General features: G+C 39.0%; 1 protein-coding gene across 5 annotated transcripts in view; it reads right to left on the reverse strand.

Annotated features, from left to right (window-relative positions):
- Positions 1 to 14679, reverse strand: part of AFTPH (aftiphilin) — a 47859-nt gene that overhangs the window by 26658 nt on the left and 6522 nt on the right. For all 5 annotated transcript variants that reach the window (XR_015257973.1, XM_086743279.1, XM_086743278.1 and 2 more), the window contains exon 2: positions 6724 to 8524. Coding sequence is in view for 4 of the 5 variants with exons in the window: in XM_086743279.1 (XP_086599405.1) it covers positions 6724 to 8493 (1770 nt within the window). In the remaining variant the exon portion in view is untranslated. The remainder of the gene's footprint in view (positions 1 to 6723; positions 8525 to 14679) is intronic.

Here is a 14679-nt window from a genome sequence, read left to right on the forward strand (position 1 = left end):
TTCCCACCACAAGACTATATAATCAATTCCTTGAACACAGCAAATCTACACTGGCCAACCAGCACACTAAATCCTCCCCAGCCCTCAACAGCGACAGGTCGCTGCCTTTCTTCAGACCTGTGAAAAGAGGATACAGCAGAACTCGTCATAGAGACAACACTACAGAAACAGTTGCTACAAATGGCAGTTTTCACTATACCACTGCTGTAATGCTTTTTTGGGTGAAGTTTCATGGAACTCTGTGTACAAGAGGCGGGGGGGGGGGGGGGGGGGAAGTCTTTTTGCTTATCTTCACAGTCCCAATGACACATGAGCTGCAAATCAGATACAAGAGTTCATTCAGTGAGCTTCTCCTCGTGCTGGAAGCTCAAGATTGGAGCAGCAATTTGTCCTTCCTTCCTCCCCACTTTCCACCAGAGGGGACAGCCTCCTTCCTCCCTGCAATCCCTCATTTCTCCCATTCCATTCTTGCTTACAGCCCACAGCATCTCTCCTCTGACAGCCTTCAGAGGTGCTTTAAGAAGGAGGAGAGTCAAAAGCAGAGCACGCCTTCAGCCCTCCTTTTCCTGCTGGGAAAGAGGCTACAGAGGAAGCAACTCAAGCTCTGGGCTCCTTGCATCTAACGAACAAAAAACCGGAAGACCTAGGAATAAACAAAACCAGTGTAATAGTTAAATTCTTGATAATATTTAGATTCGAGTTTTATCTGATAGCAAAACATAAGAAAGGAGATAGAAATGAGCACATGAAGGATCCAAGATGCTAAATATACAATTTAGGAAAGGAATACAGTCCACATGGACATGACTGGCTTCTAGTTAGAAATCAGAAGCCGAGTGAAGGCTCTCAAAAACACGGCAGAACAAAGCTCAGGAGCCAGAAGCCACGGAAAGAGACTGATTAACTAGAGAGATTTCATTTATTTATTTTAAATCATGAATGCACTGCTCTGGAGAGTGCCTAACAAAGGTACTTAAAACTATTTTAACAAAATAAAGCAGAGGTTAAATAAGAAACTCCCTTTGCTGAGTTTTCTAAGAACAAAACCGTATTTTCCAGCAACACCTTTGCCCGAGTGGAGTGGAGTCACCATATACTCCTGTACCTTCACCACATATAGGACTCTGGTTGGGGTTTTTTTTTATTATTTATTTTCCCCTTCTTTTTTTTGTCTCTAAGAACTAAACTACACAACCATGCAGTTAACTTAGGGGAGCTGAGAAACTGATTTCAATGGATGCAACTCATCACGGGAACACACCAATCAACTTCAGTGAGTGTTAAAATCTTTTGGGCTCAAACATCAAATAAAACTGAACAGTTAACTAAACACACTTAAGCCAACAAACAAATCACTAAGTTCCTAGTTAAACAGGGACAGTATTTTTCTTTGGAAAGGTTTATGGACTGCTTAAACGAAGAATCAGCTTGCCTTCCACATAGCAAGAATTTATTCCTTTCTCCGACGTGCAGGCTTTACTTAGCAAACAGAACCTTCCCAAAGGATTCTGTAAAGAAAAAGGAAAAAAAAAAAAAGAAAAAAAAAAAGAAAAAAAGAAAAAAGCTTACAAAGAACATTAGTTTAACTTCTCATGATCCAAATGTGATGGCTTCCCCCTCCATCTTGAAAAACAGTTAAATCTAAGATGGGGCCATAAATTTATCAGAGGTAAAAAAAAAAAATTAAAAAAAAAATCAGACTGTTTAATTTTAACTATCACAGGTAATTTACAACAGACACACTGGTTCTAAATTGAGATTTACAAGCCAGCAAGAAGGTGCTATTTAGTTATGCAATTACGTATGATGCCACAAGAGCTAAAAACCCTCACTGATGAGAAATGAAAAATAAAATAAAAAAAATAAAGGAGTTCTAAAAAGGCAATGGTCGTTCTAAATAACCTCAAACCCATTTTAAAAGAGTAACTATAAAGGTCTTGAGCTTGGCTGCAAAGCAAATCTGCAAATTTAGTGGTTTGAGAAGGAAGAACAAGACCTCTCTGCTCTTTTTACTGCTTGACATGAGCGTTATAAACCACAAAGAAGTTCAGTGTAGAAGCGTCAAGCTGTGTCCCTCCGTCTTGCTAGAAGGCTTGCACACTTATTCTCCCTCAGTTGAAGAATGTACGAAATCTTCCATGTCACCAAAATGAAGTTTAACAGTTATTTATACAGCCTGCATAAAATTTACTTCCCATTTCAGTTGGTCATGTTGTTATTACCTACTGGTGTTATACGAACTTCTCAGTCAGGCTCTGAGCAGAAGTATAGCAGATGAAACTTATGTGTACAAAATAGAAAATAATTTTGTTCTGTGATACATAGACAGAAATGCTAGAACAACCCCGTCCCAAACTGTTTTCTTTTGTAAGATCCCCTTAGCCAGCCTGTGCTGAAATACAGCAAATACGAGCTACTTTTAATGATGTTTCCTACTGTTATTCAGCTGCACATACTTAAAAACTGTGCTATGAACTTTTTAAAAAACAAAACAAAACCTAGACCTTTCCAGACAGATATATTTACATTGCAAGTCATTACCCAACTGTCTGAACTTAATTTAGCCAACACTATCTTAACCTGTCTTAGTGAACTGGGAGGCTGAAGTCTTTACAGTCATAATCACTTTTTTTCCCAAGAGGATGACTTCATTCATTGCCCAAGACAAAGTACTCTCAGTGACAGGGATCCAGGGTTTTCTTTGTCTTGAGGTATACTTGTGGTTTAATGACTGTACCATCACCCACACTATCTGACTAATCTGAAGAGCTACAGCCTGTGAGCATAGGCTCTCTAATAAGCAGAGGATCTTAAAAACCAATTGGAGGACCGTTCAGGTTTCCTTTTCTCCCTTCCCAGGATTTGTTAACTGCCAGCTACATCAGGTAAGAGTTTTGGCCTTCCAGCCAAGCCGCTATTCATCTCTTCCTCCTCTAGAGATGCCTGTACTCCTTGAACACAGCTAGGCACAGTTATATTACCCACCCACATGATTACCATAGGTAATAACTGCTCTTGTGCTTTGCTGCCAAACTCTTACATATGTTGCAGAGTAACCCCCTCAGCTGACTAATGTCCAACACTATCCCATGGAAAAAGCTGTGCTACAAGCCTTATATTCCTTATAAACATAACTTAAAGGGAATTAATGTATATGGTACAGGGCAGGCTTGCTCAAAACTTGTTAGATCAACCAGTTCACCCACCACTACATCCTAAATCAGTTTCAATGAACATAAAGGCAGATTTGTATCTAATGCAAACCTGCAGCTATACTGAAACCAACTATTACGCATTTTTCAGCTGAAGACAGACATTAAATGATTAGAGTATACAGTAGTATTAATATGGGTTCAAGTAATAGTTTGTGTATGTGTCCATCAGCCTTTGAAACTGGAACTTTTTCTGAGGGGTTACAAATTCTTTCAGTATTTTTAACTGAATACCATATACCATGCCCTTTCTCTTCTCCCCTCCCTGCAGCAGTACTGAATAGCAGAGGTTAGCATGCTAAAAACCCCACATTACAGATGGTGTGCAGGATTTGGAGAGCCTTAGACCAAAGGCAAAGGAGAAAAGACAATGATCTTTTTGCCACTACATGTCACTATATAAAGGCCATTTTGTGACCCTTTCCCTCTTACTTTCTTCTTTTATATTCTGTATTTTATAAGAAAAACTGCATTAATTGGCTGAATTCAAGCAAAGTCTAACTTCTAATTAAATACGATACCAAATCCACAATCATTAAAACAGGTTCCCTAACACATACCTTATGATCAAGATCACATTCAGAAAGCACAAAATTTTGCTGCCACCTCCACATCCAGAATATATAAACTAAGGAAACAGAAAGGAAAATACGCAGAGACCATTGGCAAGGGAAGGCAAGATACTGGTAAATAACTTTTCATACATCCAGAATGCAGCATGAAAGCAAATTGCTGTATACATCATTTCCACATTTAAACAGTAATACTGCTGTCTAAGTATACAGAAGCAGAAAACTGAAAAGTAAAGAGTTACATTAGGGTCATTCTGTTTATACACCATTCAAAATTATTTCACTACCACATTACAGCAACTCTCCTAGCCTCAACATTACAGATCAAGTGTATACAGTATCTTGTAAATGATCCCAGATCAACTTTAGCCTACGCTGAGCTCTCACTTTTCACATCTATCAAGTGTCTAATACACATACTATTTCTTTTTTGCACAGCCTCCTCCCTTTAAGTTGCTACAGCAAGTGTTTTTTAGATCTGCCAGCAATACATCGATGCAAGTGATCTACTCCTCTCTATCCTTCTTTGGTCAGGGTAATAAAAAAAAAACCAAAAAACACAAACACTGTTCGCTTACCTTTCCCTAGCTTTATTTTGCATGCAAGTGTTTCTGCCTTTGCCTCAAACAGCTCCAGAACTTTAATACACTGGAAACAGAAGATCAGCAAATACTTCAAAATGCTGTATTTCATGGTTAGACCTCAGTGGCATCCTCTTAAGTGAAAGTAAGGAAGCCGATCAAAATCTGAGTTTAATTTTACTAAGATTCTGCACTCAAAGCAATGGGATTGTCTGCTGGCTCATGTTGACTCAACTGATCTCAATATTTCTAATTGCAACTTACTAAACTGTAGCTCAATGGATTAAAAATGTAATTACTACTTAAAATAAAGCATTTTTTTTAAATATGAAAAGGTTTCAATAGAGCCTTCCAAAACTTAAAGCACTTACAGAATACAAAGTAAGTTTTGAAAATGTGTAACTATTGTTTTAAGAGTGAACTCGAAAAAAAAAAAAAAAAAAGTAGCAACTAACAGTCATTGCAAGGCTGAGGAAACTATTGCAATAGAGAAAACACATCAAGCTGAACTTCCTCTACAGCTTATTTGTGTAAAACATTCTCCAAGATGTACTTCCTCACTGGTAGGGGACGCAGAAAATCAATTTATATCCAACCAGTCACAACTGGCTGTAGTGAAAAAAAATTAAGTCTTAAAACTTGCTTTACCATCTAATCAAGCTACTGTATGACCTCATGACAGATCTCCAAAGAACTTACATTGTAGCTCAGCTTTCATCTGTTGTTAAGGCAGACTTGGGGAAGGGGCAAAAAGAAAATTATAGAACCTCTGAAGGTTCTGCTTTTATAAACATCTACCTTCAGAAGTATTTTCCATCAAAACTCCATCACAAAATTACAGAAAATTGTAAGTAAAAATAAATGTTTGAAACCTGCAGACTATTCCTTAGAAACATTATTTAATAGAAAAATGCATATTTCACTAGAATCACCTCCCTACCCCATTTCTTTGTCAGATTCTGGACAGTCTTTCAAGTGGCAACAGGGACACTTCAAACTAGTGACCTTAGTACTCTCCAATTTTATGGGCAAATGACCAACAGAAGAGGTAACAACAGAGTCGTGCTTTCAGTTTGAGAAATGGACCCACACATTCAGGTGCTGACAAGCAAGGTTTTGCATAGGCACTAAAATCCACCCTGCAGGTTCACTTGTGAGCGTTCTTAGCTCGTGAAGCCACTTTGAAACGTGGTGTGTTAGTCACTGCACAAAACAGCAAGAAGTGTCAGGAGCTGAGGCTCACACCTTTTAATGTGACAAGAAATCGGTGCTAAGCCCCAAAAGCTCCATTCCACTTGCTAATGCTCGCAAAGCTCCAGTTGGCACAACTTCAATTTTAAAAGCCATTTCATCCATCACCAGTGGGAAACGGAAAAAGACAGAGGATACTCTAAACTACTGACACAGAATGCCAGGATTAAAAAGCATTGAGGAGAATTTCAAATTCAAACTGTTCTGAATTTTGTAAAAGTAATATTAAAAGATTATCTATGTATAAACAAGCACAGATCTCAAAGATGACTGGTGAAAGACCTAGAAAGGAATTAATTAGGAATTAATACACTCTTAGCAATTAAAGCAGAATACCTAGAGGGCAGTAGTAAGAAATAAACTTATCTACTTCACCCTCCCCAAAACTCTTTATTAGAAATAGCAACATCTTTAAGAAATCACCAGTCCTATATTTGCGATGTTGCTATAACATGGAGCTTCCCACAACTAATGTACAACAGAGATTTATTTTTAAGTAACTTTTAAATTGGTAACTTCCCAGGAGTTGGGAGTACCAGGGACAGAACTCTATCGGTTGTATTTTATTATGCTTTCCGCTCTAAGCAAATGAGTGCTGCTATCTACAAATCAAGTATTCCTTTTAAAATAGATTTTGAAAACATAGTAGAGAATGGTGATAAAAATTTTGGGAACCAGTAATCTCACCTTCCAGTCACACCAATATTTTATGAAAAGGCAACATCAGTGTCCCCCAAAACACAGTAAACTGTGTTTGCAGTGAAGCAGAGAAGTAACTATCACAGACTCTGAAGTGTTTATGATGGCTTTTTCCTCTCACTCCTTTGATCAGTTTATGTAAAGGACCACATGTAATCGCCAAAACAAATCCATACAAGTTCCAGCATACCCCCAGCATTTTTCTGCAGGAAGTAACAGTGCAAAAGACACAAGATGCAAACACAGCATACTATTTCATACCAGCCCGTCTCACCCATCAAATTAAATCTCTCCCACAAGACAAACAAGGACTATCCAAACATTTGCGTACATTAAAGCAGGAACCAGGAAGAGCTGTATGCATGAGAGAAGAACAACACTGAACAAACAAATCAAAATCACCCTTACCTGAACTGAAGGTGCTGGCTCTTGAGATTGCTTACTGGTAGCTCCTTGGAAAGATGCTAAAGCAAAACTGTCAGTCTTGTGTAGTACTGGACCATCAATCCTGGCAGATGCATCTGTCCTATGTGACTGCCATGTCTCTTTTCTGTGATGAGATTCTCCAGCTTGCTCATCTCCAAAGGCAGCCCAAGAACAGCTGTCTTTTTGTTCATCTTCAAAAGCATTCCAGTCTGTAGCCTGGTTACAACCTGCTGAACTAAAGTCTGCAAAGTCATCAGAGTCCTGAAATGCAACACTCTCATCTTGAGGTTTTGGCACTGAATCAAAGTCTCCAAATTCACTATCCTCACCACTTTCTGCCTCAGTAGTACGCTGGAAGTCTAAGCCTGAAGATCTACTGGCAGTATCACATTCTAAAGCATCAGCAGTCTGATTTAGTTCAGCTTGATCCAACCTTGCTGGCTGCTGAGAAACAGTACTTGTGTCCCTGAATTCACCAAATTCATCACTAGGTTCACTAACATGTATGGGCCGTTCAGAACTTCCTTCTAAATCTAGAGGATTTATTGATTCTTGAACATTAATGAAGGTGGGAGATGCACTGCTGACTGAACCAAAATCACCAAAATCATCATCATGTGTGTCACTGCAAGCTACAACTTCAGCACTACTTCCACCATTCTTCAGATCTTCAGAAACACCCAATTTCTCTCTTGAAAGTTCACTGCTTAGGCTTTCGATCTTACCAACCTCGACGTCCTCTGTTTCCAAAGAGTCATCAGGCCTAGTAAAATCTTTGCTATTTTCTGTGCCATGTTGTCTTCTCCTCCCACTGTGTTCTCCATTTTCAGTAGTGCATATTGAACTTCCAGTTGTTCGAGATGTACTAGAAATTGCAAATTCATTATCTTCCAGTGCTGAGGGACCCTGTTCACAACTGATTTCTGAAATGCAAACTTCTTCAGTATGAGTTACTCTGTTTATTCTGTTGTTCTCCTGAATGCTCAGAGAGTCTCTTTCATCAAGAACACTGTGTATTGTAGGTCCGGTTCCCTCCAAATGGATTGGTTTTTTGTTTGAGAATGTAGAAAAATCTGCAAAGTCTTCACCTGAGCTAGGCCTTGAGTTCAAATTTTTCTCAGTACTATGGGTGCTAACAGTTTTCAGTCCCTTTGAGTCACCAATATTGTCTAGATCTTCCGTTCCCTGAGGATTTACAGTGTCTGACGCTGCAAATCCGTTTGTTAGAATCTCTAGACATGGAGGTTTCTCACCATTACAAGTATCTATTTGCTCATCCTGGCTCTCAACTGCTATACCAGTTCTAATGACATGAGAAGAAAAACCCTCTGATTTCCCAGTGTTGTCTCTTTGTTCCCCTCTTTTGTTTCCATCTTCTGAAGTAGTACCTGAAGTTCTAAACTTAAATTTTTCTTTGTTGGTACTAGTAGCTGATGTATCAGAAAGTTCCTTAGTAAGAGGAGGAAGCTCTGCAATGCAGTCTTTATCTTTAATATTTTTAACAGATGTGAAAGTTGCAATGCCAGTTACATTGTCAGAATAATCATGAAGTGGGATGAAATGATTTGTGGGCATGAACTCCTCCTTTGGATGACTGTAGTCCGGTGTATCAAAATCAGCAAAAGCTACACCAGCAGTGCTTACACCAGAAAATCCTCCAAATTCTCCAAATTCATCTTCATCATCATCATCAGCTCCATTGTCTAGCGGTGGAGGGGATGAGGAGTACATTCGAATAATATCTGGTTCCATTGTTTAGTTCCACTTCACAGTTAATGTATTTCTAAAAAAGGGAAAAAAAGTATATTAGAATTTGGCTAATTTGTCATCTTTCATATTTCATTTTAGAAGTGTGCGTATTGGTCAATGTCCATAGTAGATATGAGAAAGAAACACTCCTCAAACCTGTGTTCTAAACAATTATTTCATTTTAGAAGTCACAGAGAATCTACTGGGGACAGGTCAAACCTGCTATAAAATAATACACAATCATTTTCTCAGCAGATTGTGCTGAAACGCCAGAACACAAAACACATTTGTCTTGAGCTGTTGTACAACACGCCAACAGAACTAAATTGAGTCTTAGCTCATCAGTTCTCTACTTCCCATCACCAGCAATTTCTAAAACAGCCAGTGACTCTGGTCCATCTTCTCCCACACTCACCAGTGCACTCAGCTGACTGTGCAGCAGAAGTTAAGCCACCTGATGGACTATGTCTGAACAGTTATCTACTTAAGGCACCTTCAGACAGTAGCTCTGAAAACTAACAGCTGCTTCCTTAAGCTTTGAAACTGTGAAGAAGTGGAAGAAGGAACTGCTGTTACAATCACTAGCTATGATCTGTTGCTCTTCTGCTTAAGTTTCTTTCTAGCAATTCATGGGTTTCTGTTAGGTCTCCCCATTCTTTGTATTTCATAACTGTGGGCCAACATGTGCGGTCTCCACAGCTGCTGCCACCAGCCCACTTTTGTCTTACAAACTGCCAGTTGGGAAATGCCATTATAAGCACCAGCAAAGCCTAGAGCAAAACAAGCTTCTCCATCAAAGCTTATTCTCAAAAGCAGAACAGAGCATGATTATCCATAAAATATTTAAACACAAATCACTAAATCAGAGAGGAAAAAAAAAAGACAGTATTCCCACGGCCAAGATAGAAATAGATTAAGGACTCAACATCTTTGTCAGCGACATGGACAGCAAGTTCGCCGACGACACCAAGTTGTGTGGTGCCATCGACACGCTGGAAGGGAGGGATGCCATCCAGAGGGACCTTGACAGGCTGGAGAGGTGGGCCTGTGCCAACCTCATGGAAGTTCAACCAGGCCAAGTGCAAGGTCCTGCACCTGGGTCATGGCAATCCCAGGCACAAATACAGGCTGGGCGGGGAATGGATTGAGAGCAGCCCTGAGGAGAAGGACTTGGGAGTGCTGGTGGATGAGAAGCTTAACATGAGCAGGCAATGCGCCCTTGCAGCCCAGAAGGCCAACCGCATCATCCTGGGCTGCATCAAGAGGAGCGTGGCCAGCAGGTCGAGGGAGGTGATTCTCCCCCTCTACTCTGCCCTGGTGAGACCCCACCTGGAGTACTGTGTCCAGTTCTGGAGCCCCCAACATAAGAAGGACATGGACCAGTTGGAGAAGGTCCAGAGGAGGGCCACGAAGATGATAAAAGGGCTGGAGCACCTCTCTTATGAGGACAGGCTGAGAGAGTTGGGGCTGTTCAGCCTGGAGAAGAGGAGGCTCTGAGGAGACCTGATAGCGGTCTTCCAGTACCTCAAGGGGGCCTACAAGAAAGATGGGGAAAGGCTGTTTAGTACGGCCTGTTGCAATAGAACGAGGGGTAATGGTTTTAAAATAGAGGGGGGTAGATTTAGATTAGAAATTAGGAAAAAAATTTTTACGATGCGAGTTATAGAACACTGGAACAGGTTGCCCAGAAAGGTGGTGGAGGCCCCATCTCTGGAAACGTTCAAGGCCAGGTTGGATGAGGCTCTGAGCAGCCTGATCTAGTCAGGGATGTCCCTGCTCCTTGCAGGGGGGTTGGACTAGATGACCTTTGAAGGTCCCTTCCAACCCTAACCATTCTATGATTCTATGATTCTGTGACTCCATCTTAACATTGCAAGCCATTACAGTAACAAGGTATAGATGGAAAATTTTCTTTCTGGAAGAGTTATCTTGATTTTTTTCAATATTGTGTGTAATTAATAACTACTACTACTTATAGATTTGCAACTGTACACATCACTTCAGTAGCTCGTACCTTAGAGCACTTAAAAGGGAGAGCCATGAGCAAGCTCTTTCAATTTCAAACTACACTTGTCATGAATAAATTGTAAAAACACACTAACCATTATCAGTGCAAACTTGACAATACTAGTTCTGAAACAGAAATAAAATATGATCCTTTACTCCAACATCTTTAGCAAATGATTTTGTACATGCACCTAAACAGCAGCACACAATGGGCATAACAACGACCACCAGATTTCTGTAGTTCTTCTCAGGCACCACTTACCACAGCACTTGAGCCAAACAACTGGTATTTGCCAGGAAAGCCTGCCATCTTTAAATGTGGCTAAGATACCTACTTTTTTTTTTTTTAAAAAGGGTACTTTGCAATTATAAAAGAACATCATGCTCATCAGATGAAACCATGAAGTAATTTGTAACATCACAAACAGAAACTGAAGATGACTGCAAAGGAATTTTGTTTAGAATAAAGAATAAGTTGTCAACAAGCTCCCACATAGGCTTACTCAGCACCAGCTGCTTAACAAGGTATTTGAGAGAAGAGCTTCACTCTCTTATCTCAGAGGCCTCATCTCTCAAGAGCCCTTTGCCTTTTACATCAAGGTCTAGCAATTGCTGTTTCGTGTCACACATGAACGTAAAGATCCTTCAAGATGTCTGTATAGTGTGACTTTGAGTTCCCACTGAGATTGCTCCAACCTATTTACTTTCCAGACTTCTGGGTTTTCAGTCCACTAAAAACAGTATCAGCATTTCTTCTTTGTAACTATCAGCGCAGACATTCCTTCTTTATATCCAAATTTCCAAGATCTACTGCGGTCAACCACCAACACTAAAATTAAACACCCAGTACATCTAGACTACGATTGCTTTCTGAATGTTTCCATGCTGAGGAAGATCCAAACACTATATGGAAAGATACGCCCTGGTAGGTGGAAGTGCTGGTTGTTCTTCTGTAGAAAAAAGCTTGGTTAGGCAGACATTGGTACATATTAGCTGTGCTCATCTTAAGGCTCCTTATCTTCAGGACAGCACTATATTTAAAGCTATAGGGGAACCGGATAAACAATGAATGGCATTGTGTCTGGAATTCACGACTCCTAGGGTCACGAATCAGTAGCTCTTTAGTAACAGATGATATTTATGAGAAAGGACAGAAAAAATGGCATCAATTGGGATGGCACTCACTCCTCCCCTCTCATTCCTGGAAAAGGGAAAGGATTTCTGGGTTTCTTTTTTCCAAATAAAAAGGAGTGGGTTTATTTTGTTTTAAGAAATCATCCCTTGTAAATAAATTTGAGTTCACAAGTCCCCAGATGAATCTCAGCAGACAGCAGCACAAATTCATTATTAAACCTCCTGAAATGTAACAAGAGTTGTTACACCTATTTGGAAAATTCAGTTGATGCTATATTTATCATCTTACCCCATGTAGCAAAAGCTGAAGAGACTGTAAAAGCAAGAAACTATTTATTGAAACAAACAAAAAAAACCCCTTAACAATATTTCAAGGACAGCACTGACTGGATATAAGCCTTCATCATCCCAGAAGAGAAAGGAGCTTGAACAGAAACAATGAAACGGCTTGAAACAAGGAAGGTGAAAAGGAGAGGCCTACAAAAAACACCCTCCATCGGCTTCTGGGGATTAAAGCTGGAGGGTGGGATAAGCAGCCCCTTGACCAAGACTAAGTACTATGACTGAAACCACTGCAACCTAACAGTAATTTTATCACATTATTTGATGTTTTACTCTTTATTAGGCAGATATGTACAAGCCCTCTAAAACACATGTCTAAAGCCATTTAGCAAGAAAAGATTTTAAAATAGAAAATGACAGTTCTATAGCATGTTGATTTACACTGGAAAGAAAGAGCCATATAACTAAACCCATAGAAATCTGAAGCAGAAACTCAATTAAAAGCCCTAAATATTTCAATTACTCTCAAACAGGTAGTCTGTAAAACATTACATGCTTAAGAAAGTCAAATGCTTGTGTGCTGACACAAGTCAAAGCCAGGAAGTTAACACATTTGATTTTGAAACCAAGACTTCCGAAGCCCACAAGATCCAACCTTGAATCTTTCCATGCAGTATGAGTAATAAAGATCAAGTTTAACAGTTTCAGAATAATCAAGTCATGCAAGTAATTATATTCAAGTGAAGAGTAGACTAAATCTAGGTAGACGAACCTCTCCTCTTCCAGAAAACTTTGGTTTTATTGATGAAAAGTCATGAGAAGGTGAAGAAAAAGCTGAACACAGAAGCAACCTCAAATTTGTTTCCAACTCAAAAATATGTAAACTTACAGCCCTGTACCTAGATCATGACATTATAGTTTTGCTGGTTCAGTAATAAACCAAATCTACATTGTACTCCTACAGCCTAAAGTTTTCTAAAAATCTTGAAAAGTACTTTGATCAGCTGTAACTCTTACTTGGCTAAGCAGCACCACCAGCTCAGTGGCCTATGTAGACTACCATAGCTTTATAGATAGGAAATAGATGCAGGAGGATGCTGATAAGCCTCCTAATTTAAGTATTCTATAGGTAAATATTAATTAAACAAAGTAAATAACAAAACTGCAGTAATCTCAACTCAGACTAAACAATGAAGCCTAACTAAAAAGTTTTGGTTTTTTTTTTTTTACTGTATCTCAAAGGCATATCCTAGCACTATGAATCAGAGGCCTTGGGGGGGGGGGGGGTGGGAAAGCTTCTGAATTTTCCCATTAAAAATAAAATTTGTCTGTATGTTTCACCAAACGCATGCATGTTTTGTTTTATTTTTAAACCTTATAGGCTTGTATAAGTTGGTTTTCACTTGAGTTCCTTGAAATATCACATTAATCTCTGTATTAGTAACTGCTCCATCACTTGACATCAAATGTCATGCAAGAAATGTCGACAAAAAATTAATTCTTAATGTGCACTGGACATGCTTCCATGTATTATCCATCATAACAAGTCTACTCATTTTTTGTTGATCATCTACTGTATTATTATCTTAACCTTAGCTAAAAATAAATCACAATAGAGCTGAGAAAATCCTTAGGGGCAAGGATGATCTAAAAAAAATGCAGCATTCAGAAAACAAACTGAATAACATGACAGCAGCAAGCATTAGAGTCAAAGGGAATTTACCTACAAGACTCCTTTTCTTTCCAGGTAACATGAAAAAAAAAGGAAGGCAAGAAACAAGAATCATAGGGACAAGCACAGGACAAAGATAACATGAAGAGGCTGTATTGGAGATGAAGCAGACTGCTGAAGCCCAATCAAACATGTAGGAAGATCTCTAATCATCTAGAAATTTTCTCTCCCGCAGTTTCTGCCACAGAGAAGAGGAAAGTTCCTTGATTTTTTCATTTCAAAGCACTTTTAAAACATCACAGGGATCATTTACACAGCAGCAGTCAGTAGCACAATATTGTGGTCCAGATATGTTCCAATAACAGTTGCCAAAACAGGATCTGCAAGGAACATTAAAAATCTGATCACAGGTTTGATAGTCTACTACATGTTTAATCAGTTTAACCCATAAGAAATCAACTGCATAATCAATTATATATATATATATATATATATATATATATATATTTTAAATGTCAGCTATTTCCCACAGTGTTGCAGCTGCATTTAAAAAGTCAAAGTTACGGAGCTCCAAAATGTATGAAACTGCATTATATACAAGTGTAAGGCTGTTACGTTAACACGATATAATTGTTTACAGAACTCAAAATAATATCATACTCAAAGTGAAACAGAAGGAAAGAAGTCATATCAGTATTCCCCCTCCCCTTGACTGACTAATTAGTGATAACTTTTTTTTTTTAAGTGGGCGTAATCCCAATTCTCCTTGTAATATAAAAACAGCATGGGAATTTTTAGCCTTAATGTAGTTTTCTTCAGAAAGTATTTAATTATTATTCCCTTTCTCAACTTTCAAAAGCGTTTCACCTGCCAACCATGAACTATTGAACCAAATTCGTTATAGTTCCCTGGAACATTAAGATGGTGAAAACCCACAGGTCTGAGAGAACAACAACTTTGTTCATTAATCCATTTAGTTAATCTCTGCTTTGTCTGGCATCTCAAATAGGGGCTAAGAGCTGAAACTGTGGCTTCATCTTTTGTAGTACTTCATACCCAAACTCAGACATGTTCTTGGTCACGACGTTAGGCTA

This window comes from Chlamydotis macqueenii, chromosome 3, assembly GCF_036417535.1.
Source record: "Chlamydotis macqueenii isolate bChlMac1 chromosome 3, bChlMac1.mat, whole genome shotgun sequence".
Taxonomy (NCBI): domain Eukaryota; kingdom Metazoa; phylum Chordata; class Aves; order Otidiformes; family Otididae; genus Chlamydotis; species Chlamydotis macqueenii.